Raw genomic sequence first — 27718 nt, 5'->3', positions numbered from 1 at the left:
GGGAAATGGAAGCCCATAGAATGTGTCACCTGATACTTGCAATAGCACGCTGAAAACATGCGCCTGGCTCAGCTTTTTAGGCATACTGCGGAGAAAGTTGGTGAATTCCAAAATCTAGTCAAATTTGCATCTGTGTATAGGCGTACATTTCCAGTTGCAAGTATACTTCTTTTTTTGTGAAATGCCCCCTAAGACTCTGGTAAAGGATACTGATCTCAGTCGATTTCACACCAGGATTTCTTATTTTTCCCCCCATATTTGAGCTGCCACAAGACTCTGAATACTAAAAAAAAAAAATAAACAAGCTGTACCAACTGGAAAATATCCCATGTCCGATTGGGTTGTTGGAGTTTGATCCACTGCAAAACACTTCAGTGCTGGTATTTGTTTATGGAGAACAAAAAATTTAATAGACGTGCATGAGCGAACATTTGGAAGTTGATTCATTGAGACTTCAATTTTCTAGGTTGTGTTTCTAGATTGTGTTAGAAGGGAACCAATTAACCTCGTGCATAATAGGAGGCGTTTATCCCTATCCAGTTGGTCTTAACACTCTGCCTCACCTTTACACCAGATTTCGCTCGACCCCCAAGAGGCATTGAACCTTTCTTGCTCTTGTTGCGGTATTGCTTGAGGCTAATCTAATCTACTCGCGGACATAACCACTTTACTTGGGCACAGGCATTAGTGACCAGTGAAAGAATGAAAACGCTTATGCTTAGTGGGCATGGGAGGAATCCCTGTGCGGTTAAGAGCTCTAGTAGAGTGCCCAACTTGCTGACCTCCGTGTGAGCCCTTCTAGCACTTAGCAAAAAATTGTGTGATTCGATTCTTGGCAAATCGGTTAATCCCCCCTGTATCTTAAAGTTTAACTATGTATCCGAACATGGAAATATGTGTAGTGTGCTGGTATAGGTTTTTTACTGTTAATATATTGTTCCATTCATCTCCATCGCTTTTCTATCTACCCAATCTTTTTCCAATTACCACTGTTGGATCTGCCACCTCACATTGTGACACAATATCGGGACTCTTCACACAGTCATTCGATATCACATCGTGAGCTAATAACTTTTACATAGAAATGTTTCCAGATTCCGTGTTGGAGGCGTTGTGCCATCAGTGTCCCATCAGGGTTTTCTATCCTTCCCAAGACATGAAGAAGAGTTTAGAAGCCTTTATTTGTGTCTCCTGAAGAGGCTAGAGAAGGTTTCTGACGAATTGATGGGCTCTAAGCCATGCACTTCTCTATTGCATCACACTTTTTTATTTTACACAAAACTTTTTTTTATATTCATTTTCAGTAGGACATAATTGACTGGTACAGTTGCCACCTTTTTCATCACAAAATGGTTCATATTTGGTCTTACATTCATAAGTTATTTCCTCGTTTAGATGGGAATAGCCGATTCAAAAACCCTCGGGTTGCTAGCAACTGAAAGTGATCCACTCATATTCCAATATTGTCGGACACTGTTCCGATCTATAGTTCAATTGCTTTATTTTTGAGGACCAAACCATGTCCCCTAGCCACACCTTGTGTGCAGGAGTGGTCGCTGACTCCATTATCCAGCGATGTTTGTCCCGGCTAGTAATGTAGCCAGCCCCACCAGGATCCATTCTCCTCTCCTGCCCCCAGTCTCACGTGTGACACCCCTTAATAGTCTCTTAGGAGAGACATTTGTAGCTTGTACAATGTATAATTAACATTCATCCTCTATCGTTCCCACATTGGGCATGTCAATGTCATATGTAGGGAGTCACCCATTCCTACCTGGGATCTGGTGCCGTTTGGAGATTCTTATGTCTTTTGGTGTGAAATAATCCCTGTGTAGACATTTCAGCAGTACCTGCCATAATCTAGTGGATATGGCTAAGTTACTGTGTGCAAACATTGCAACCCTCCTGTTAGCCCCATTTTAACGGGAATAGATCCTCCTCCATTTGTCCACTTAGTGCTGTCAAGTTGATGGGGGAAATGTAGAGAAGGGCAACTTTTAGCTTCAAGGTTCAACACAACCCAGGCTGTACATGGTTAACTGGGACTTGAGGAGTCTGTATTCCGAGAGCGGTAACCCTGCCGTGCACTCCTTCATTTAGAGTAGAAATCTGTGGAGATTATATTAATCCTTTTGTGTCTCATACGTCACCCAGTTGGGATATCCTAATTTGATCCCCTAGGTTGCCTCCCATCTTCAGTTGTCCCTGCAAGGCTGGTTTTGTACGAATTAATAGACTGAAAGCAATGCCCCGTCTTCAAGCCCCGCACTATCTCACACAATGTTTTTTTTTTTTTTTAGATTTGCAGATCTGTGCCATGTTACTAGTAGGTACAGTGTTTTTGGTCCAAATACGGCATTTATAAACTGTTCTTCATAAATAAATGTGGTGCATTTAAATTGGCTTCTGCTCGTACGTCATTATTGTGTGTGATAGCTACACCACCCTGCTTTAAAAAGAGGATATGCTCAGAAAAAGGCCCCCCACTGTAGGTTCTTGGCGAAAACGACAACCATTCCTGTTTTATTTAATTCACCCTTTCCACACACGCAGCGTTTATTATTAACAAACCTCTTCTTGCGCTCAGGAAATTGAGGAAGATCGGAAGAAAGCTGAACAGGAGGGCATTGCGGTGACGACCCCCAGAAAGGTGAAACAGCCAGACGCCGAGCCAGACAAGAGGCGGAAGGAAAAGGAGAATTTTTCAATCACTGTTGATCTCGTCAACTCCTCGGTAATTTGTTTCTTTTCATCTGTTTTAATTTAGAGTCTTTTAATATGTGCAAATATAATTTCAAAGACTGCTTGAAGCAGCAATCTGATGGAAATGTGTGTCCTACCTCTGTTTATCGCATTCAATTTGCCAGTCTTGTGGTTTGTCAAGTGATTTATATAAATTATAATCTCAACACTTGCATAAGGGCGTGTGTGTTTTTATTTATTCATTTTGTTCAGGCGTCCTTGTTGGAGCAATGCCTTTTATTCTACGCCCTTTGTTGGAATGGTTTTTAAAAAGGAGTTTAACTGAGGATCGGCTACTAAGCGTAACAGAATATAGCAGCAGAAACGTTTTAGTTGCTGCTGTTTAACCTAAAACTACTAGACTCCCGCATTGGTCCTTTCACCACAACCCCGCTTGCTTGACTGACAACGAGTCTAGAGTGGAGTCCCTCTCCATCCACCTCTATGTGCTTCTGCTTATGAAAATCACTTCAAACTCCACCTCCCGGCTCACCACGGATCGAGTGTACCTTGCTGCTATTAGTTGTTTTCCTGTGTAAAATTCTATAGTATCAATCAATCAATCAGAGAATTTGGAGATCGCGCTACTTACCTCTGAGGGTCTCGAGGCTTGGGGGGGGGGGGGGGGGGAAAGAGGTCTTGAGGAGCCTTCTGAAGGTGAGCAGGTCTTGGGTCTGCCGTTGATGGGTGGGGAGGGTGTTCCAGGTCTTGGCGGCGAGGAGGGAGAAGGATCTGCCGCCGGAAGTTGTTCGTTGGATCTGTGGGACGGCGACAAGGGCGAGGCTGGCGGAGCGGAGCTGGTGGGTGGGGTTGTAGAAGTTGAGTCTGTCGTTCAGGTAGGCTGGTCTGGTGTTGTGCTTTGTGTGCATGGGTGAGGAGCTTGAAGGTGATCCTCTTGTTGACGGGGAGCCAATGCAGGTCTCTTAGGTGGGAGGTGATGTGGCTGCGGCGAGGGATGTTGACGATTAGTCTGGCTGAGGCGTTCTGGATGTGTTGTAATCGTCGCAGCTGTTTGGCCGGGGTTCCTGCGTAGAGTGCGTTGCCGTAGTCCAGCCTGCTGCTGACGAGGGCTTGGGTCACAGTTCTTCTTGTTTCGGTCGGGATCCATTTGTAGATCCTGCGGAGCATGCAGAGGGTGTTGTAGCAGGAGGATGAGATGGCGTTGACCTGCTTTGACATGGAGAGGGAGGAGTCGAGGATGAATCCCAGGTTGCGTGCGTGGTCCGTGGGTGCTGGGGCTGCTCCCAGTGTGGTCGGCCACCAGGAGTCTTCCAATGCAGAGGGGGTGGGACCTAGGATGAGGACCTCCGTTTTGTCAGAGTTCTAGACGGCTGCTCCTCATCCCCTCAGCGACTGCCTTTATTCCCTTGTGGAGGTTGGTTTTGGCAGTGTGTGGGTCCTTGGTGAGGGAGAGGATGAGCTGGGTGTCGTCGGCATAGGAGATGTTCAGTTTGTGCTGGCGGGCCACTTGTGCTAGGGGGGCCATGTAGACCTTGAACAGGGTTGGGCTGAGGGATGAGCCCTGGGGTACGCTGCAGATTATGTCGGTGGATTCGGATCGAAAGGGCGGGAGGCGGACTCTGTGTTCTGCCGGAGAGGAAGGACGTGGTCCAGTCCAGGGCCTTCTTCTGGATTCCGACTTCTTGGAGGCGTGTTAGTGTGCGGTGGCAGACCGTGTCGAAAGCGGTTGACAGGTCCAGGAGGGTGAGGGCTGAGGTTTCGCCGTTGTCTAGCTGGCGCCTGATGTCATCTGTGGCGGCGATGAGGGCAGTCTCGGTGCTGTGGTTGCGCCTGAATCTGGACCGGGATTGGGTCTAGGATGTTGTTGTCCTCGAGGTGGCGGGTCAGGTGCATGTTGGCGATGTTCCCGGTGACCTTTGCCGGGAAGGGGAGCAGGGAGATGGGCCGGAAGTTCTTGAGGTCTTTGGGGTCCGCCTTTGGCTTCTTGAGGGGGGCATTGATTTCGGCGTGCTTCCAGCTTTCCGGGAATGTTGCTGAGTCAAGGAGGTGTTGATGATCTTTCGTCGCTGCGGTGTGATGTTTGCATCAGCTTTGTTAAAACGTAGTGTGAGCAGGGGTCTTATGGAGATCCTGAGTGGATGGAGTTCATAACCTTGCGAGTCTCGTCGTCGTTGACGTGATACCAGGAAGTCAGTTGATTGGTGCAGGTGGCGTTCAGGGGGTGGTCTGTTGGGTTCGGGGCGGGTGAGGAGTTGAAGCTGTCGTGAATTTCGGTGATCTTGCGATGGAAGAAGGTGGCCAGTGAGTCGCACAGTTCCTGCGAGGGTGGGATGTCGTTGGTGTTGGCGCTGGGTTTGGAGAGTTCTTCACTATGTTGAAAAGTTCTTTGCTGTCGTGTGCGTTGTTTTCCAGTCTGGCTTTGAAGGATGATCTCTTGGCTGTTCTGATGAGGTGGTGATGTCTGCGGATGGCGTCCTTGTGGGCTGCGTGGCTGTCTGGTGTGCGGTCGTGGAGCCATTTCTTCTCCTGCTTCCGGCATGTTCGTTTGGAGATCAGGAGATCTTCGGTGAACCAGGCAGCTTTCTTGCTGGGGTGGTTGATGGAGGGTTTCTTGATCGGGGCGAGGGTGTTGGCGCAGTCGTTGATCCACTGTCTGAAGTTGTGGGCGGCGGAGTCTGTGTCGGAGGGGTCGGTGTGTGGGTTCTGGGCGAGGGTGGTGGTAAGCTGGTCTTCGATGACTTTGCTCCAGGAGCGGCGGGGCAGCTGTTGGGTGTGATGGTGTGTGGTTGGTTTCTTAAAGGTGAAGTGGATTCATCGGTGGTCGGTCCTGTGGAGTTCGGTGGTGTGGTTGAAGGCGACGTGGGTGCTTGTGGAGAAGACTGGGTCGAGCGTGTGGCCGGCGGCATGGGTGGGTTCGGTGACGAGTTGTCAGAGGGCGAGATTGTCGATCAGGGCGTTGGAGTTAGCGTTGTTGTTGTTCTCGAGGTGGAAGTTCAGGTCCCCGAGGAGGATGTAGTCCGTGGAGGTGAGTGCGTGGGTACTGGCGTGGTCGGCGACTGAGTCGCTGAAGAGGGTCCGGGGGGTCTGTAGATGAGTGTTCCTCTGAGGGTGATCTTGGGGTCGGTGTGGATCCGTAAGTAAAGGTGTTCGGCGGAGTTGAGTGAGTCGTCTGCGAGGGTGTGGACCTGGAGGTTGGACTTGTAGATGATGGCTATTCCTCCTCCCATCCCCTTGGTGCGGTCTCTGCGGGAGATCTTGTAGCTATCCGGGATGGCTATGGCGATGTCGGGAGCCTAGGAGTCGTTCCACCAAGTCTCTGTCAGGAAGGCAACGTCTGGGCCGGAGGTGTCGAGCAGGCCCCAAGCTCGACGGCATGTTTGCGTGCAGAGCGGCTGTTGAGGAGTAGGCAGCGGAGGTGGTTGGGTCCAGTCATTAGAGGTTTGGTGGTTCTGTCGCATGTGAAGTTGCAGGTTTGGCAGGAGAAGGGTCAATGGGTGCGTTTCGGGGTGGCCTGGAAGCAGCGGTGGTCTTGGGCGGTGTTGAGTGCGAGGAAGGTGCTGTAGTCATATCGCCGTCTGGCTATGTGGAGTACGTGGGGTCCAGGGGTTCTGGCGCTGGCCGTGGTCCAGGCGCGGACGGGTGATGACGGGGGTGGGGAGATGGGGACAGAAAACGTACAACAACAAGAGCAAGCAATACAAATAGCAGTAGGCAGAAGAAAATAAGTCACAAAAAACACAGACTGGTCAGGGATCCTGCACACCGGAGGATCGAACTCACACAGGCGGCAGCAGCGGGGAGAGACCGCAGCAGGTGGTGCTATTCTGCGGTAGGGGAGTGACTCTGCCTTCGAGTATCTGTGTTTAAGTTGTATGTAGGGTACTCCACAACTCCTGTGGCTATGAATGCGCAGAATACATACCTGAAGAAATATGAATAAATACAAATAGTTCAGTAAACAGCCAAAGGGGGAAAATAAATAGATATATATTTATTTTTATTTATATAATGTGTGTGTTTTGGACTAACTAGTGATTTGAGGGCCTAATTCGCAAAAACCTTTGTTCACTAAAGTTTACCTAAAATGTTCATAGTGATAAATCACTGGTTAAAGATACAGGTGGCCGTAAGGCCCCCCGTCCAAAGGCTGAAAACCTGTGGTATTCAGAGGAATGTAGGGCTAAGGAGACAGGAGCTGTCAATGGCCCTAAGAGCAAAAGATCAGCCAAGTATAATTGTAGCGAGAAAGACCTACTCTAGGACAATTGACAAAGCTAAACGCCTGTGGGATGAAATGCATTGGCAAGAGCTAAAATCCGCGGCTCAGTTGAAAGACTCAACCAGATTCTGGGAGTTAATCAGCATTAGTACGAGGAAGGGAGCAGACCCTCTATCTAATCATATAGTACGGCGCCAATGGTTTGAGCATTTCTATGGCCTGTACTCTAGTGGGGTAGGGAACGTACCAACAGAGCAAGAGACTGGGTTGGCTTTTCCAGAGTCCCTTAATCAGGGGGAACAGTTTGGGCTAAGAGGTCTTATCGGCAATTGCAACAATCGCGCCGGGTAAGGCAGCCGGTCCGATGGACTCCCTGGAGATCTAATGCTTTATGATAAAAACCTCTGGGCGCATTTTATTCTCCGGATTCTCAACCTTATTGTGAGCGGTCACCCATTGCCAGACTCCTGGAAGGGTGCAGAGGTGGTGACCATCTATAAGCGGGGGGATGGGGAGGATCCTGCCAACTACAGACCGATTAGTTTAATCGACGTAGCTCAGAAAGTGGTTGGCAGGGTTTTCCTGATGAGACTGAGGACATGGATCGATGAGGATGGCATTTTGTCACACTTCCAGGCAGGGTTTAGACCGGGGGTTGGCACGATGGATCAGGTCTTCAGATTTTTCGCAATTTACTGGAAGTCTGTAACTATCGAGAAAGGCAGCCTTTATTTGGCGTTCATTGATCTAAGAACGGCCTTTGACCTGGTCCCTCGTGCCAAGCTGTGGCAGGTACTGTCTGATCTAGATACCCCCCCCCCCCCCCCCCCTCCCCTGATTCTGGACCTCATCAAACATCTCCATGAGTGGAACTATGACGGAGTGAGGTGGGGTAGCCAGGGCCAATTGACTGAGAGGATAGCGGTCAAGAGGGGGGTTCGCCAGGTTTGCGTTATGGCTCGACCTTGTTCTCTCTATTCGTCAATGGGGTGGTGGACCATTTGAGGGAGGACACGGCCGATGCCCTAACCCTGGCGGGGGAAAAAATGCCCATGTTGCTCTTCGCGGATGATACCCTCTTGATCTCAAAAAGCCCTATGGGGCTACAAAAAGTACTTGTCCTCTTCACCCAGTTCTGTGATGCCAGAGGCCTGACTATAAATACATCTAAAACAAAGCTAATGGCACTGGCACCATCAAAAAGTTTTAGAAATAACATCAGGTTGAATGATTCCCATCTGTAACTTGTCGAAGCCTTCGACTACCTGGGAGTGCGGGTCAACAACCGGATGAAGTGGTCCTCCCACCTGGCAAAAATGCTCCTTAATCATAAACGTGTGTTGGGGCCATTGCTAGACATCAGCGCCTCTCCCACAGTCGACCCGTGGCTCCTGCCGTTAAGGTCTACGAGGGAAAGGCCTTGCCCTCCTCTCTATACAGGGCAGAGCTGTGGGGTTACAAGAATGTTACGGACTTAGTAAGATCAGAGAACAAGTTTTTTAGAGATCTGGTCTTGCTCCCCCCATCGACCCCACTAGTCCCGCTCCGTTATGATCTTGGGAGACATCCAATAAATGAAGTGGCAAGGCTGCGCCCCTTATTGTTCTGGACACGCCTCAGAAAGACCCCGGAACTATGTCATTACGCCTCTGCCCTGACTGAACTAATCCAACTAGATATAGGCCATAAGATAGTTTGGCTATCCAAATTGAAACAGCTTGTGGGGGACATTGGATTGGGAGAGGCCTGGGTGAGCCAGAACCCGCCATCTAAACAAGTTGTAAAGGCCTATTGGGATTGGGTTTCTGTAGCTGCCACAAGAAATCTGAAACACGGTACCCTGACGGATTTTTTTTTAGATTTTAAGTCTTTCCCTAAATTAGAATCCCTCCTGGATCTTCTTGAGTCCCCGAGAGATAGGGCATTATATCTGAAGTTCAGGTTTGGTACCCTCCCACTGAACAATTTTAGAGCAGGTTGGAGGCAGTCGAAAGAGAGTGACACAGGGTGTCCGGGCTGTGACTCCCCTACGGAGTCTATTGCTGATTTTCTCTTCGCCTGCCCAGTGTATGGTCAGGCGAGGAGAAAATGGCTGAAACCCATTTGTTCGAACTTGGGATGCAAAAACTATAGGGAGGCATTGCATATTTTAACATCTGAGACCTCGATCCCCAGTGTGATTTGTGGGACAGCGAAGTACCTGGGCTGTTTCTGGCTGACAAGATCGAAGCTTTTTAGGGTGACCCAAGTCCAGGCCATGGAACTTTAGATTGCCACCTTCCATCGATTTTGTACTCTGTCCTTCATGACGAACTATTTTTAAATCTGTGTTTAGCTTTTATACGATAGATTGTATTTATTATATATTGAGTATTAAGCACGCTATATATATATTTTTATATATTGTGTGAATGAAATAATGAAGGGCTGTCTTTCTTCCCTTTTCTCTTTTCAAATTGTATTTATACTTTTATGATATTGTATATCGAATAAAGTTATATACAACAATAAATCACACACACACACCAATTCCTCTTTTACAGAATTAATATTTGGTGGAATTTTAAGTGTGCAATGTATAGTGGAATTTTCACCTTGTTATATTTGGTATAATCTGAGGCGCAACTGTAGGACAGGTGCCCCACAGTGCAGTACGTTTGTGATTATTCATATGCAACTTGCTGATTCTACCCCGGTCTGAAGACATGCTTGCTTTTACTACTGCCCAAGTATTAAGTGCATTTCCAGAGTGCATATGGAGAGGGAGCAACATGGTATTTGAGAGGTGTAAGTAAGGTGTTTCTGAGGAAAACACAACGGTCATGGCTAAAATGCTTACAAAAAGTGTCCGCTACTGGCCATTGCTCAGGGCTGCATTACTGTCCGTCATTTTCTGCCAACTATGCAACTGCAGACAGAGACCAGCCATTTGCAAATGGCTTGATCCTTCTTTAATGCAAATGCCTTGATCCTTCTTTAATGCAAACAGTGAATCCCAAATTGGTGGCCAAAGTCTCCTCTGAATGGGAACGATTGCAACACCAGGCCGATTTGGCCATCTTCAGCATCATAAGTGAGATACAGCTTTAGTCATGTCGCACAATGACAATGGGAAAAATCTCTAGGTCACTGTCACACTTAAGGTGACTATCTAGAGAAAAAACAAAGGTGATGAGTTGAATGCTTGCAAAACATTTCCGACACTAACATTCAATCGGGGTTGCATCCTAGTCCCTAGTTTTTTGCCCAACTATGCTGCTACAAACATGACCGCTATATGGAAACCAAACTTAGTTCTGCTCTAATCGGACCTCAATGTGCCCTTGAACTCCCCAGGTGTGCAGCACTGGTAAGGGTACAAAGGGGTGAAGGGGGAGTGACTGCTGAACAGGCAATTATGGGGAAATAAATGGCATCATGTAATTTATTGTGGAACATGCAGCGTCCCACAGATTCCAGCATTGAAAACTGTAAGAATTTAAGTCCGCACTCATTCCCTGCTATACAGGAGCCTCACAAAATCATGTCCATTTATGTGCTGGCAAGAACCCCGCTCTCCCTCCTCTATTCCAGATTATTGTGATTGTTCTATCCGCTGTAGACAGGTTTACCAGGATTGCAGCATTTCTTTTAACCCCTTCCATGCTGATGACGGCCCCCATCCGTCATGCATTACAGTGCTCGTGTGCTCATGACGGCTGGGGGCCGTCATAAAGCCATTGATTCTTCAATAAGCCTAGCACACGAGAAAAATCGGCCCAGCATGGAAGGGGTTAAACAATGTTTGGTTTCCCTTTGTGTCCCCTTGTGCAACTTGGGGTTGGAATTTGCTTATTGGCTAATTCATCTCTTGTCTGACTGGACCTTCAAAGCAATCCATGAGACTCAGAAGAAGCTGGGATCACCGTCTAAAAAGAGGCCCTGTTGACCCGCAAGCATTTTTTTGGGTAGTGCATGAAACCTGGCTAAGTAAAGAAAGATCTATGTACTTCTTGGTTTGTATAAGATGATAGAAGTCCTTATTTAGCCTGGTACAACTCGACTAGTACTTGAAAATGGCAGATGCAAGGAACTATGCGACTTTAGTCCACTGACTCCACTCTACGGTCTGTTGTTTGACTCCTGCAGTCTTTCACTATTTGTTGAGCATTATTGAACGGTTTGACGTCATCAGTGTCAATCAAGATTGTGAAATTATCTTCCTTTGTACAGCTTAGGACCTACTGTGAAATTAAGGATTTTGTTGATTAGGCCAGAGTTTTTTTTCCATCCTGTCATCATGAAGCTCCTATAAATATTAAAAGAGAATCGGGGACAAGAGAGTTCCCAAGTTTGCTTGCAGTGTCATTGCTCTTTTGGAGGACAGGTTACCAATGGGTCCAGGTTGGGCCAAAATATCTGCTTTGAGCTGAGCTCCTGTTTGTGATCCCTAGTGTTGCCTGTCAAGATTCGGTTAGACCGGTGATACTCCAAGTACGGCCCTGGTGCTTGCATGCAGACCTGACCTTTACCTGAGGCCCATTGGGCGGCGGCAGCAGCAGCACTGGGCTGCTGTTTACTCAATCGGCAATAACATTGAAACAAAAATATACAGTAAGCACTTATTTAAAGGTTAATTGTAGTTTGGGAACCTAAGTAACTAGGCCCTTAACTTAAGAAACACCTTCGATTTTAAAGGCCGCAAACATATAAAAATAGGATAGTCTTTTCAAAATCCAAAAAGTGTATTTCATTGACCTGTAGAACCATTTAACCTTGGCAGAGCAAATTATAGCAGTGCATTCAGAAAGTATTTTTTAAAGTGATGGGTTTCAAACATGAATTTAGATATGTTGATGCCCCACCGCGACAACAATGCGATTAGTGATTATGTCCAAGCACAAATATAATAATAATAAAGCCATTTTTAAAGCGCCTGGTTACACTAGAAATAGTGTGTCCCCGTTCTAGAATGCTACTACATCTCAAGAAACAGGAGTGAAGGAGAGTGAGAGCGGGGGTCAGAGGTGGGAGGGGTGGTTGATGCTTGGATAGAGATAAGTTTTGAGTTTGGTGCGGAATCTGGTTTCTGAAGGTTCCATGCGAAGATCCAGTGGGAGTTCATTCCAGTGCTTAGGGGCCAGGTGTCTAAAAGAGCGGCCACCCATCTTGGCTCTGCGGGTGCGAGGGAGTTTGAACAGCATGGCTCCTGCCGATCTCAGGTTTTTGATAGGACGATGGATTGTAAGGAGTTTTTGCAGATATTCTGGGCCTTTGCCCTGGGCAATGCGATGCGTAAAGCACAAGGCTTTAAATTTAATGCGATCTTTGACCGGGAGCCAGTGAAGTTTTGTTAGAGCATTCTTCCCAGAAGCTCTGTGAGGTAGGTTGAGTACCAAGCGGGCGGCAGCGTTTTGTACACATTGCAGTTGGTGTAAGCAGTTTTTTGCTTAGACCTAAGAGCAGGACATTGCCGTAGTCCAGATGGGGTGTAACTAGGGCATGTACTAGTGTCTTTCTGGCATTGATGGGGAGTAGGTCAAGGACTTTGCGGAGGGTTTTTAATGTGCTGAAGCACCTTCCCGTGACTTTATTGACTTGAGATCTGAAAGAAAGGTCGGAGTCGAGCATTACTCCTAGATTTCTAACGGAGTCCATTGGGTGAGGGAAGTTGCCTAGTTCTGCTGGCCACCACATGTGCGACCAAGCGGAGGGGGATTTGCCCACAATTAAGAGTTCCGTTTTTTCGCCGTTAAGCAGCGGTGCTCTGTGGCGGCAGGGTCCTCTCCTCGTCGTCCGCTCCGTCCCTGGAGGCGGCGGCTGTTGTGGTGGCGGCCAGTGGCAGTACGGTCCCCAAGTGCAGGACGTACCCAGCCAAGGGCCGGTTGCAGCTGTGCGCTCACAGCTGAGCTGTCGGGCAGGATACCGACCAGAGGGGGGGTTCTCACAGGGCGACTGTCCGTCTTTGCAGGTGGGCTGACGGCTCGAAGCACAGTCAGCTCGGGAGCTTGGACCGGACGGGTCCTCCTTTGCTTTGCTCTCGGTTCCCGGTGCAGGTGCGGTCACGGTGTTCAGGCCAGCGGCGGCTGGACCTCACTTTGCTCTCGCTGTTGCCTTGGGTCCCGGTCACGGTGTTCGGGAGGATGTCGATACCTTAGATTACGGGGAGCGTGGCAGGCTTGCCCGGCGCTCCCAGACCCCTCTGTCAGTACTGCAGCGATAAGCAGCACACACAGTCGCTTCCTTCAGGGTGTAGCGCCCACTGGTCCTGGGGCGCTGGTCAGGGGGCAAGTTCAGCAGCAAGCCCTTTGAGATCGTTTCAGCAGAGTTTGGCACAAAGTCTTGTCAAGTAAAAGTCTTCTCGCAGTCTTTCCTTTTTCCTCTCCTTCGGCAGCAAGGCACCAGACACAGGCAAGAGACAGCACTCTTCCTTGTCCTTCACGGTCCTTCTCGTCGGGCAGAGTTCCTTCTGTAGCCCAAACCGGATCTAACTTTCAAGGAGCAGGGCTCCTTCTTTTATACGGTATTTCTTTTGTTCTCGCAGGCCAGGGGGGCCTTTGCATAGCCACTTTCAGTCCCTGAGTACCCTGGTGGGTGTACTCCGGCTTCTGCTTTCAGTGTGAGGGGCAGGCGCATCAGACGCCCCACAAGAGGTGGAGCCAGCATTGTGCGGACAGGGGCAGCCAGAGTACCTTGTTGATGGGGCTTCGCCCTTCCTGGGCCAGGTGTCGGCTGAGTCATCAGTCGCTCCCCAGGAGGGTGGAGCCAGCATTGTGGTGGCAGAGCACAGCAAGATCCAGAGTCAAGAGCCACTCCTACCTCCCACTAAGGTGTAATCTGCGCATTCACCGCCTGTCATCCCCCAGCCCTGTCACTCACACATCCCAGACAGTCAGATACACATACCAGCAGAGGCGGGCTGAAATGGTTAGGCAAGCTAACGCTAACTTTCTAAAAGTAGCGTTTGCAAACACAGGATACTAAAATAAACTTGACTACAAGAAATATTTTATCATCCTGAGTTCAGGCATACTAAACACGACTCGCTACCATGCTCCTTGAGCCTGCTGGGATTATAGGGTGTAATAATTCCAGCAGCTCAGTCTGGCCTAATGGAAGCAGGTAGCCTTCAATAGTGAAATACGATTTTGGTTGTAAGTCACTACTAGGACATGCCACACACATCAGGGCCTGTCCTACCTTACACCTACAACGCACCCTGCCCGCAGGCCTACCATAGGGGTGACTAATATGTAGTCAAGGGAAGGTTCAGGGGCTGGCAAGTGGGTGCACTTGCCCAGCTAGCGTGACAGTACGAGACCGCACGCGGGTTCTGCGGTCGCAGTCCCCAGACACATCTTTACGGCTGCTTCGGTGGGTGGCGCAACCAGCGCTGCAGGCCCACCAGCAGTATTGGCATCTACAAGCCCCGGCACTCCTAGTGCACTTTACTAGGGACTAACAGTAAGTCCAATGAACCAATCATGGATACCAATCGCATGTACAATTTACAGTAGGGAGCACTTGCACTGCGGCACGGGTCAGCCGTGGCGCAGTGCCCTGAGTATCGGAAAACCAGCAAAACATCGGAGGCACATCAGCAAAAAGTGGAAGGGAAACTCACGCCAAGGTGCCAGGTCTAACAGCCGGTATATAAGTAGTCCGTTGATGTTGTTTTTGGTTCCTGCTTTTATTGTGAAGAAGCCGCTTTCACAGTTAGGTAGTGTTGCCTTCAGTAAGGTACAATCTAATTCAGTTTTGTAGATGAGGGCTAAACCTCCGCCTCTCTGTTTCGGTCTATCTAGTCTGAGTAGGCAATATCCGTGAGGAGTGGCTTCGAGGGCTTCAGGTGATGAAGCATCGTCTAGCCACGTCTCGGTTAGAAATAGTACATCTGGGCTGCTATCCGTCAGTAGGTCATAGATCTCTGTTTTATGCTTACTCATGGATCTGCAGTTAAGCAGCAACATTTTTTGTTTAGATGTCTCCCTTTTATTTATCTTGAAGAGAGGAGTAGTGTACTTACAGGTCTTGCAGTATACAGGTATGGAGTCAGCTGGTAAGGCGTGGTAGCATTTATTTTTAAGTTTTGGGCGTAGGGATAAGAGTTTATGTTTGGTATAGTGTACTCTGTGCCTGGGAGTTGCAGTTTCCGTCATGTCCAGGAAAGCAGGTTGGCGAAAGAGTCCTGCCCCGAGCCCCGTTCGGTCGCGGACGGGCGCAGACGGGCTTGCCTTAGGTGCGCCTTCGGCGCGCAGACTGCGCGCCCGCTGCACTCATCCGCTGCACGTCCGGTGGATGCACATGATTTATAGGGATTGTAAATGTCGATAGGGGGCGTGGCCTCAGGAAGGGGCGTGGCCTCTGGGATCGCCGGTAATGGCGTCAAGAAGTTGATTAGTGAAGTTATCGCGGCAGCGCTAAAATCCGCTGCGCGGGCTTGTGAGGAGCGAGCAAGTGCCCTGAGAAGATGTCAGGAGGAACTAGGTGAGTTAAAAACACAGATAAGTGACTCTCGAAGTTTTTAAAAACAAAGGTAGCGCTCCCGGCTTCCGCCTCAGGAGAATTGGAGATTCTTGTCTGGCGCTTGTAGTCAGCGTCTTTTTATATACTCTGCGGGGGCGTGGCCTCAGGAAGGGGCGTGGCCTCTGGGATCGCCGGTAATGGCGTCAAGAAGTTGATTAGTGAAGTTTCCGCTGCAGCGCTAAAATCCGCTGCGCGGGCTTCTGAGGAGCGAGCAAGTGCCCTGAGAAGATGTCAGGAGGAACTAGGTGAGTTAAAAACACAGATAAGTGACTCTCGAAGTTTTTAAAAACAAAGGTAGCGCTCCCGGCTTCCGCCTCAGGAGAATTGTAGATTCTAGGAGATGGTTTTCTACAGCACGCATCTTGAAGTCATGTATTTTGAGGTCCTCTTATATGTGATAATGAAGAAAAAGGAGGGCAATTTAAATGAAACAATTGCCCAGGATCACACAATTTGGTCAAACGGAAAAGCGGATTCATCCCAGGGTTTCTGGTTTCACATTGCAGTTCAGCCACTAGATGTACATGGTTAAATTCCACCACCCCCCCTTTACACTCCGACCCCCCCCCCCTTTGTACGGCTTACATGCGTGTGGCCCTCGATCACACCAAAGACCCAACTTTGCAGCCCCCATAAAAATGTTTGTGAGTACCCATGTGTAAGACCCATCGGCAACAGGCTGAAATAGTCGATCACCACATCCCACTCCACTGGCTTTGGGAGATTTGAATCAGTGATGATCCACTCTCTTCATTCTCCAGTTTTGTGTCTGGCAGATAGTTTCAGGTGTGTCTTTCGTGATTCAGTGCTTTAGTCAAAACCTAAATTGTGGTGTTCTTCAGAGATCTATTTAATCTCTTTTACTATTTAATCTCTACATCATCCCTTTAGCCGACCTGGTTCACTATAGTTGTATTGACCTATTTTTTATAAGGAGATGAAATCCAGATTGTGTTGAAGATAACCAGGGATATTTACATGCTAGCATTTGCATTCTACAGTTGGTTAATCAAGGATAAGTGATATTCATCTCATATTGAATGGCGTTCGGACGGAGATGCTTGTCCAGCTTGTCCTTCTCTTTTCTGCGACCTCTCTTTCTGGTCACCCTTCTTGGGTCCGAAACCAGTATTGTCCACATGCGTTAAAAAAACTTCGGCTTAAAAATTGCCTCTACCTTTCTCTGGTGGATCATGTAAATGGGGTACGAAGAGCTGCTACGTTATATTACTCTCTTTGAAACATATCTTACATCAGTTTCCATTTTTTCACAGGGTCCAGATTGTCAATGCCTATGTTTCGTCATGTCTTGATTATTTGAATTTGATCTACTTTGGTACTAGAGTACCTAATTCACCAGCTTCAACTCTCAAAATGATGCAACTAGATTGGCGCTGAGCTAGAAGATGAGACCATTTAACTCCAATGTTGGCCTCCTTACATTGATTGCTTTTCAATCTGTTTATCTGGTGCACAGTACCATGTTCTCTACACCAGGCTCCTTTCCGAGCACCCCGACTCAGTCTTCATCACATAGCTGTATCATTAATGTCTCACAACAAACTCTTCCTTGCTGTTGCTAAAGTCCTCTGTCAGACTACTCGGGGTCATGCTTTTTAGGTCAAGGCTTGGTAGCACTTGAGCTGCTCTGCGAGGCATACTGTATTGAGGTCGGGACTTGAAGCTCCACCCTCTCTCCGCCCACAGTTTTCGTTGGCTTGTCATTGGCCACTGTAAACTGCGGGTGTTCATTGTTCAAAAGGTTTAGTAGTCCATCCCCGTTACGTGTGTTGTTGCTCTGTAGGCTTTAACCACAGCCACAAAGCACTATTTTCTCAAATAGCTTTGTCCTGCCTTCTGTAGCAGGTAGGACAACAATCTCCTACCTCTTTTTAAATTTGTATAGCACGCATTTGCAATGCAATAGATCTTGCCTTTGCTAGAGTTTAAGCTATTAGCATTGTAAATGACTGCCTTTTTATTTATCTGTTTTAAAAAAAAAACACACACATAAATTGTCACTTACAGTGCCAATAGCTCACACTCTCATAAATGCGAGACCTATTGCATTGCAAATGCTTGTTCTGTTTTACTGGCTAAGAAGTGAAATTCCTTGCCCTTACATTCTAAGCAAATTGTGGACCTCCTTAAATTCAAGAAGGCGATGAAGTCATGGTTGCTTATGATGGTAATATTTTCCGAGGTCTGGGTTATTTTCTTAGCGCCTTGACACCCTTTAGATTGAACGCAGAACTTTACAAACACCTGCACTAAACAAGTCTGTGCTTTTTGTCTGCATGGCAAATAATGGATTACAATTCTGACATGCCAAATATGTAGAATGGGAGGCAAGGGAATTGCTGGCTTTTTGAGATAGTTGTCTGCTCACAATTCAAACATCCACATGGACAGTAGGAAGCTATTATTATCTTTATGTAGGATGTCATGAATGCATGCAAATCTACATTGTATGAATCTACATACTGTCTACAGTCCGTTCTGTACGCGAGCTGTTGGCAATAGGTTTATTACACAACAACACTACTTCTTTCTAAAGACTTTTTACATTTCGTACTTTGCTGCCACCTAGTGGTTGTAAAAAATATTACTTTAAATCAGCGACGGAGTCTTTTGTGGGAAGAGCTTTACCACTGTGCTTTAATTTACGAATTTGTGACATGGTGAACTTTCTTTCCCATGAAAGTATGATTTTCCGATTCTGTATGGAGCGGTTAGAGGTGGGCGAGCCAACAAATTAACAAGTAGTCGAGCCAAGGGCAAAATGTACATAGCTTTGTGTTTGCGATTACCTAATAGAGAATGTTTGCGATTCACTATAAGGTAATTGTAAGCAGATGTGTTATGTGCCAATGTGTGTTTCACTCATGTAGCGATTCCCAGTGGGTTGCAAATAGACCTAGTTCATTGATATTCATGAGGTAGGATTAAGTGTACGACCTGTTGGGCAGTGCAAAAAATCACAGGTATGGTGGCCTGTTGGGGCCAGCAGACTACTGTGTCTGTTTGCTTTTCAATAAAGCAGTCTTTTTTTTCATTTTAAAAAATTCATATGCAGCCTGTTTTTCTTAAAGGAAAACAGGGTGCATTAAAAAAAAAAAAGGAAACTTTTTCTTTTAATTTTGTAAGAGTAGGTGATGGTCCATGGGATCACTGCTTGCTCTTAAAAACCGTTTTTTGGCAAACAATCACAAAGAGGAAGGGGGATCACTTGAGTACGCTGCCCCGTTTGCGAATGGGTTACCACCTACTTGAAGTAGGCAGTAAAATGCCAATGTTTGACGACTGCATTTTGGTCGCAAAACATTCATAGATACCACTGCGAGCCACTTTTAAGAAGGGAAGCCCTTAACACGCCCCCTTCCTAATACCAAATTGCAAATTCCTTTTGTGATTCGGTAATAGGTTACTGAACAGCAAAATAGGGCTTTGTACGTAGAAAAAGTATTTTTTTCTGGCTGCAAATGGCCCGAATCTGCTAATCGGCCAATTTGTGACTTAATGAAATCATTGTAAATGTGGCCCATTGGTCTGGATTGGATCTTAAGAGCCCATGCATGAGCCTGTCCCTGAAAATATTTGATATGTAAATCATACAGCAAGCTTAACGTAAAACATGACAGTCTATTCAGAATTCAAATAAGTGTATTTCTTTAACACGTGGAAGCTTTGACATTAATAGGGGATATTAAAGCAGTGCAAAGTACTTACTAAAAGTTATTGTTTTGTACAACTGTTAATCTGAACTTCCATATTTGAAAGTGCTTTTATACATGATCATGAAGGAAAAGGAGTTTTTTGTGAAATAAAATGTGCCTAAGATCACACGTTTAAGCGCAGAAGCCACAATTTATACAGGTTTTCTGGTTTGTACAGTCAGTAAATTCTTGGTCTTTCTCCATGTTGAGGCTTAGTTTAGATCTTAGTGCATTTTTTCTGCATTTATTTAAAATATATTGCAAACTCGACCCGAAGGTATTAGAGCGCTTTAAATCAGCACCAGATATATTACACAAGGACACATGGTTTATAAGCACAGGCAAATTTGAGGATTTGCCCAGACTTGCAGGATATTGAGCCGACGTGGAGATTCAAACTGGTTTCCCCAGTTCCAAAGCTGGCAGTCAGGTGACCTGATCCTGAGTACAGGCATCAAGGTTCTAACACTACCTCGAGCTGAGCCAAACTTCATGCTCCAGCCTCCCTCCAACTTCTAGTGACTCGCCTACCCCTAGCAGTGGTTGCCTTTAATTTGCAAGGGAGTATTTGTAATCGCCTGAGTCTGGTGGTAGCATGCATCGCCATACACCACAGTGTAAAAAATAAATGGCATTTGTGCCATGCATTTACTAGCATTTTATTATTACGAGTTTCTATTTGTAAGCAAAGTCAGTTCATGCTGCTTTGCTAGCTAAGAGCTATAGCAAGACTACTTTAAAAAAAGGTATATGAAGGCGTTTCGTCCAAGCATCAGATCCTATAGGTATTTACTGACCTATATGTGCAGCCACCTACATCTTGGTCCATTACCTGCTGTGGCGCATGCTCCTAACCAGTAATTGTAATGTTAAATTTATGTTTTACATTTTTGACCTTCCTTTACGAGAGACTAGCTCTCTCGCACTCTCGCACTCTCGCTCTCTCGCACTCTCGCTCTCTTGCACTCTCGCTCTCTCGCACTAGTAATTCAGCCTGACCAAATGGATATAAGAGCATCAGAAGAATTTACACATTCACCAGACAGTGCATTGAGAGAAGCACAAGTCTTTGTTTTTACTCTCTTCTCAAAGTAATAGATTTTGAACCTTGTCTGTAAGAAGGAAAATTTAAAGGAAAAAACACTCTTAGAAAGACTGCCTACCTACAATTCATGTTAAGATTAACTCTTGCCAATGTGGTGGTTTGACTGAAAGATTTAGTTTATGTCAAAAAACTCACGAGAAGGTAACAATGTTTAATGAAAGCCATGGAGAATCAGTTCTGTCGGTGAAGCTGTTTAGCTGATTTTGCTGCCACTCCAACACAAAATGTAAAGTTTTAGGCAGATTGCAAAATTATTCACTTTACAAGAAGTTTACATATTTTATTGGCTTAACTTTGCGTAGAAATTTGCAATATTTCATTTGTTCAAGTCAGAGAACCTACAAACCTATCTCTGAGTCATATTGATCAGAAATAAACACAAAAATCCAGTGGCAAACAGTTCCAGGTTTAGGTTATCTTCCAGAGGGTTTGCTAACCGCCTTGTCTGGGCTAGTAAGCGATGTATAGAATGCAATTTCAATTACCATTCGCGAGCCACACGATTGTTTGAGATTCCCATGCAGTGGGGCATGTTGTCAGGAGGACATAACAATGCTTCAACCACAGACCTGTTCCAACGCCTGTATTATGTTACAAGTATAACAAGTGGGATTCTATCGAGGGACTTTAAATGCTTAGTTCACAACTTCAACTGGCATTGCTTATGTCTGTCGGGGTCGGTATTTCTGATTTCAGATATGCTGGTAATGATGGCTCATTTAGGCTGGCTTGACTGAACACAGATTCTTTGATACTTATTTGCTTTCGGCATTGGAAGAAGGTTTTTGATGTGTAAGTGTGCGTGTGTGTATACATATATATTTTATAAATACAGAACAGGGAGAAACCTTTGTTTTTTATTATATGTATCATTGCATAGTTTTATTTAATTAACTTCAACTCCGCTACATTTGCACATTGTCTGGAGTGAATATGGTCTGCTAAATTAGTTGTTGGTCTGATTGTTGGCAGAATTTTCAGAAATGTCACTCTCCCTCCTCTACTAAACAGTGTATTAAAGATACTTTCAAAGTAAATATCTGACATTCAGCCTATTTGGTGCTCTGTTTTAACCAACTATCACGAAGACGGGTCACATTTTATTATCTGAAAACGAGATCACCCCTGGAATCCTTTAAAAAAGAATGTATGTCTTGATTCCTCTGCATAAAACGTCTAGCTGTCACATTTTTCTATATAATGGATAACCTGATTTACCAATGAGTTTTAGTACTGTAGTGTATTTTGAATAACGAAAAAAAAGCTTTTTTCCTTGGGTTTCTTTTGAAGCTGACATGTTTTTTTCTCTTTACAGGAGAAACGTGCAATTACTGATAAGCGATCTCCAAATTCTCCTCGTGATGCACCAAGTCCATCTGACCCAGCGTTTCCTCGCAGTCCCCCTCACAGGACCCATGGCGGAGCAGGACCGCATCAGTATGGGCGCTCACCCAATTTAGAGAGAGCTGATTTTCCAATCTGGGAGGGCTCATTAGGTTCAGGGGATGGTTTCCATGCTGAGAGAGGACACAGGAGCAGAGGTGGGAGGAGCAGAGGTAGTGAGAGAGTTAGTCGATTAGGTGGTGGCGACGGAGGAGGCAGGTTCAGTGAGAGGCAGGAGAGGGGAGGCAGATTCAGTGAGAGAGAGGCGAGGGGAGACCAGTATGGCAAAAGTGAGGAGAAAGGTCACAGGTTTGACGAGAGGGGAAGCGGTGATTCCGAGGAGCGGGTGGGCAGGCTTACTGAGCGGGAAGAAAGGGAAAGCGTTAGTGAACGAGAGGAGCGAACCAGTAGATTCAGTGAAAGGGAACGTCCAGGAGGCAGGGTAGGTCAAAGGGGTGGTAGGTTCACCCCAAGGGAGGAGATGGGAAGCCGAGTTGGCATCCAAGGAGGTAGACACACTGAGCAAGAGGATTGGGAAGGCAGTGAGAGTGTTGTGAAAAGGGTTGGACGTCTTGGGAAACAACAGGGTGGTCAAAGAGACAGGGGAGGCGGGGGTGGGGGTGGTAGTGGTAGTGGAGTACCAGAGAGAGGCAGTGGAAGTGACGAGTGGGGTAGTGGTGGAGGTGACAGCAACGAGTGGGGTGTTTGTGGTGATATTGAGTGGCCAAGCGGAAAAGAGGGTAGAGGCGGAGGAGGGAGAGGTCGAGGGCTGGAGGGGAGGGTCGGTCCTGTGAGGGCAGGGAGAGGTGGCGATATTGCCACCGCAGATCAGAGAGGAGGTGAAGGTGTCGGCCTTGGATCTAGTGTTGAAGGTGGTGGAGTCGGTGGTCCAGAACGTAAAGTTAAGGTAAATCCTTCAAAGTGAAGAGTGCTTGTAAAACTATTTGAACTGTTTTATTTTTTATTTTCTGAAAAGAAAATGTATTTTAGGAATGGTTCAACATGGTGGAGTTTCTATCCGCTGAGGCAAAGGGTTATGTTAGAGCAGTTGCCATTTGGTTGAAGAACTCTCTTTTTAAATTTTTTAATGGAGTTTTATATAGCGCGAACTAGACCCTAGGTATCTGGTACCGGAGCACTTTACATGAGCACCAGTTTAGTTATATATAAACTGACCCATTCTTTTTTTTGTTAGGCAAGTGGAGATTAAGTGATTTGCCCAGAATCACAGGATGTTGAGCGTTGTTGCCAAGACTCGAACCTGGTTCCCCAGTTTCGAAGTCGACCACTCTAGCCATAAGGCTACATCCTCTGTGTGGCATTTTTCAGCTTTGCTTATCACGTGGGAAAGACTCCCTGCTGTTCGGGTCCTGGGTGTTCACTATGTTAGTATTAACAGAAGAAAAGGGGTTTTCATAACGACACCCTCCTATGGTGGTGGGCTGAAACCGTGTTCCACTTCGGTGTCCAAACAGGACATTCAGTTCTATTCGTTTTCTGTCCCTTATTCATCGGAGTCCTGTGCTCAGAGCAACAACATTCTTACACTTCCATTATTCTAGTTTGCTCGTTTTTTTAATGAAACTATAACAGGGCACTTATAACAAGTCAAAAGTATTTGCTCTTTTTTCTTATCTATGGCTTGTCTCAACACAGATGAAAATAGTCTGTTTAGATTGTGTTCCTCCACTGTATGCATGTATTTCTTTGTGTATGTTTGCATAGTGCAAACCTAAACTAAAGGCAACACAGACTGTACATGGTCCAAAGCAAACATACAGACAACATGTAATTGGAAGGGCACCTGAGGTCTGAGAGTAAAGGCGCATTGTTACTTGGTTGTATTGTAGTGTTCTTTAAAGATCTGTATTATCAGATCTTTCCTAAATTGAAGCAGGGTTGGGACAGCCTTGTTGGATACAGGGATATTGTTCCAAATCCTGGATGCATGAATTGAAGACCTGTCTTTCTTTTTTGCACATGCTTTGTTTCCATTATATTTTTGTCCACCCTAAGCGTGGAAGGGTATTCTCAGATGTGAGACCCTTGCTCATTGCACCATCAGGATTCAAGCAAACCGGGCCGAAGACGGCTGTAATGCCAGAAACCGGTCCCCGGGAGCTTGTTTCCTTCCCAGTGTAAGAATTGGCTTTTGTAGTTTGGTTTGCCCTGTTCCCATCATGCACTGGGACAGGAACAGACTAATTTGCATACAGCCAGGTTCTGAAACTGGGATGGTGCAGTGAGCTAAAAAACGGTGTTGGATCTAGCCCTGATCTCTTGACTGGGTGAGAGCTTTCTGCTTAATTCAGAGACTCTGTCCCTCACCACCCCTTGTTGTAAATATTTTTGTCCACCCTAAGCATGGAAGGGTATTCTCAGATGTGAGACCCTTGCTCATTGCACCATCAGGATTCAAGCAAACCGGGCCGAAGACGGCTGTAATGCCAGAAACCGGTCCCCGGGAGCTTGTTTCCTTCCCAGTGTAAGAATTGGCTTTTGTAGTTTGGTTTGCCCTGTTCCCATCATGCACTGGGACAGGAACAGACTAATTTGCATACAGCCAGGTTCTGAAACTGGGATGGTGCAGTGAGCTAAAAAACGGTGTTGGATCTAGCCCTGATCTCTTGACTGGGTGAGAGCTTTCTGCTTAATTCAGAGACTCTGTCCCTCACCACCCCTTGTTGCAAATATCCATTATAATTGTGTCCTGATTGCTGGTGCGCCAAGAGTGACTGGAGGTGGTGGTCTTGTCAACCAGATAAGCAGAGGTTTCCAGTAGCAGATGCAGCTGGTTTTGGTTTTGCTGGTTGCTGGCAGGTGGAGCCAGAGGCCTGCACAGGCTTTCAGAGAAGGAGGGTGTGAGAGGGGGACAGCCGGTTACTGGTGTATCAATGATGGAGGACCACTCTAATATGTCGGAATAGGTGTTTAGTTCTTAATATAGTAACACCACTCCAAAAGAAACAAGGAATGCGTGCTTCTAGAGGGAGTAAAGTCCTCTCCATTCCAATCAACAGTTCATATGGCGAAGATAATCAACCAAAGAAAATCGTCTGGGTCTTCGAGTCCTTCCTGACTCCAGTAATTCAGTGTTGCAGACAGTCGTGCAGCTTGGATTCTTCCAGCATCGCCATGTGAAAAAGAAAGAAGAAACAATCCCGAGATTACTATTACGTTCTGGGGTACTGATCTGGAGCAGGGGGTAACGGGAAGTGAAGGAGTCACCAGGGCCCTACACCAAGAAACATGTTGCGCCCAACACGAACTGTAGCGACTGGGGAGCGTGTTCGGGGGTGAGGATTTCACACATACACTCGTGGTCCCATGACCTCCCTCAAACCTCCCCTACCCCTTCCCACCCTGTGAGGAGAAGAGTCCCTTTAAACGACCCCGTACCTTGTCCAGCCACACTTCTCCAGAAGTGTGGCAGGGCGGCTCGTGGTGTCTGTGGCCTCCAGGCGTGTTCGTTCTCCTGGCCTGCCCGTCTGCTTCCTCTCCTGGGTTCTCCTCCCGAAGGTTGCTCATCTGTCGTTTTCTCTCTCGTTCTTCCTCCGGCTTTCGCGCTGTTTGGTTTCGGCCGGGCTTCCTTATCCACCTCCTCTGACTCTGGTTGGTCAGACACGTGCGACGTCAGGACTGTCGGCTCCGCCTCCGCTGGTGACGTTCATGCCGCATTAAAGGGGCCGTATGTATCCTGAGGACGGGGCAGAAAGGAACAGCTGTTGAAGTCCTCGCCCCGTGTCCACCGACCTCATCAGAGGCCCCGTGACAGAGGAAAAGAGCGAGAAATCCACGCATACATCTAAGCAAGTGTACCAGGAGGGTCGATTCGAGCCTCTGTGGATCGAAAGAACCAGCATGCGATCACCTTTTTCCTTTACTTACTTGACAGTTAATAAACTTTGTGTAGCCCACTGATGAGATTTCCTGTTCTCTGTAGTTAATTCTGATAAACTTTTCTAGGGTTTTCGATGCTTGCAGAAAGCAAGTGTTAGGCAGTGATTCACCTTTTTTAAACTGCAAAAAACAAATATAGGACATGATTTTTTTTCAGTGATTGCAGATAATTTACTTTTTGTTAATCTGCTGTAGTCTGTATGTGCGCTTTTTTTTTTTTTTTTTGTAAGTAGAATGGCGTGAGGTACACTGGTAGAGCAGCAACAAACACTTCCGTGAATTTTTTCGGTATTGTGTCGAGTAATGTCTCAGCCACATGTTACTATCCCCCACCTACCGCACGCTTTCTGATTTTCTTAATCTGCTTCAACCAGACCCTGTGCACACAATACTGTGGCATCTGCAGTAAGTTCAGTTTTTAAAGCTCTTGCCACATGAAACCGGTTAAACACTGATGTGTATTTGTAACATGTGCATGTCTCCCGGGGCTGGGGCCAATTGAAAGAGCCAGGTTTTCTGGGTTTTTTTTTTCCCTCCAGAATTGTAGGACTGAGCTGGTGGCTCTACTATAAAGGAGGAGGTTGTGCCAGGATTTAGGAGCTAGGTATGAGAAAGCACGGCCAGTGGCTTGGACAGTTCGGATACATGGGGCATGAACGAGCAGCAGGCTGGCGGAATGAAAGTGTCTGATAGGGTTGTTTAAGCTGATGCGAGTGTTTAGGTGTTCAGGTCTTTGGTTGTGCAGTGCTTTGGAAGTATGTTGGAGTAAATTAAAAAGAGCATGTTTGTTAATGGGAACTGGTGTAGGTTTTTGAGGTATGTGTATATGTGGATGCGGGGTGCGACTTTAATGTGCGTGTGGCTGCGACAGTCTGGATAACTTTGAGTCTCGTCGGGAGTCATGAGGTGATGCCGACAAAGTGCTTTTCCGTACTTCCGGTGATTATGGCTTGAGTGGAAGTTTGACCGTTGTTGGGCAGAAGCGGTATGAAGATTGAGACCATCTGTAGATTTTCCTGAGGAGTTTGAGGATGAAGAAACAAGAGGGGGCAGTAAAAGTAACATGGTTGAGATTTGATCACCTTTTTGGTCATCGGGATTCTATAGTTGATCATGATCTCTAGGTTTCTTGCTTGGCGCAACAGGGTGGGTGTGGGACTTAATTGTGGTGGCCACCAGGCTGAGGACCAGAGTGAGGTGTCAATGTATTTACTTTAAAAAAAAAAAAAATCTTTAACTTTTAGCATAGCGATCTCAAAATGTAATACAGACTAAGCATTGGCAAAGCCAATAGGCCTCATATACTAGAGATCTATTGGCTTTGTCAATGTATTTTAGCCATGTTGTTCAGCAGAGTGGCTGCTGTGCATCTTGGCTGAAAGTAAAAAAGTGCTACAATGCGGCCAGCACTAACTTCATCATAGCTTTTTTTTTTGTTTTGTTTGTTTTGCTGGTGTGACGGGAGGCAACATGGAGGGAGAGCGGGTGTGTGGGAGGGCATCATAGGCAATGGATGGTGTGGGGTAGAAACATGTTGTTATGCGGCCAATGCTGGCAATGTCCTTCTGCTTATTTGTCTATTGGTGGGTGGGAGGCAACACGCAGGGATGGGAAGTGGGAGGAAGCAGAGGTGGAATGCAACATAGAAGCGGGAGGTAACACTGACCGTTTGGTACTAAGCATATGGATACCAGAGGGTGAGGGTGCAAGCTGAGGGACAACAGAGGATGAGAGCGGCTGGGGCAGTCAACAATAGGGACAACCATGGAAGTACGGAGGCAGCTGGGGCAAGCAACAACATGGATAGCAACGGAAGAAGAGATGCAGATTGGTGCAAGCCACAACACAGACCTTTAGAAGATGGGATGGCTGATGGGGCAAGCAACAGGGATGAGGGAGGGTGGCGGATGGGATAAGAAACACGCAAGCGGACGCGTGACAAGCAATACAGATGAGAGAGAGAGAGAGGGGAAAGAGCACAGAGGGGGGAGAAGTACACGAGGGAGCCAGTTGAAAAATACACACCCTAGTAGAGTGCTTAAATACTTAGAAAAAAGTAGTGCCTAATTTAATGAGCAGCGGAAGAACACAAGTAATGCATCAATGCTCCAGGGTATTTAAGCGCTTTACATCTCAAACAAATAGTCAATAAGAGTGTATGGTTGAGAAAAACACAGTCTAGATTTT

General features: G+C 46.6%; 1 protein-coding gene across 6 annotated transcripts in view; it reads left to right on the top strand.

Moving 5' to 3' along the window:
• The window catches only part of CCDC9 (coiled-coil domain containing 9), a 515467-nt gene that overhangs the window by 74623 nt on the left and 413126 nt on the right, over positions 1-27718 (top strand). For all 6 annotated transcript variants that reach the window (XM_086938478.1, XM_086938474.1, XM_086938477.1 and 3 more), the window contains exons 5-6: positions 2588-2734; positions 21564-22538. In XM_086938478.1, coding sequence (XP_086794604.1) covers positions 2588-2734; positions 21564-22538 — 1122 coding nt within the window. The remainder of the gene's footprint in view (positions 1-2587; positions 2735-21563; positions 22539-27718) is intronic.

The sequence above is a fragment of the Lissotriton vulgaris genome, chromosome 9, assembly GCF_964263255.1.
Source record: "Lissotriton vulgaris chromosome 9, aLisVul1.2, whole genome shotgun sequence".
In the NCBI taxonomy this organism is placed as follows: Eukaryota; Metazoa; Chordata; class Amphibia; order Caudata; family Salamandridae; genus Lissotriton; species Lissotriton vulgaris.
This window is presented reverse-complemented; position numbering and strand designations above follow the sequence as displayed.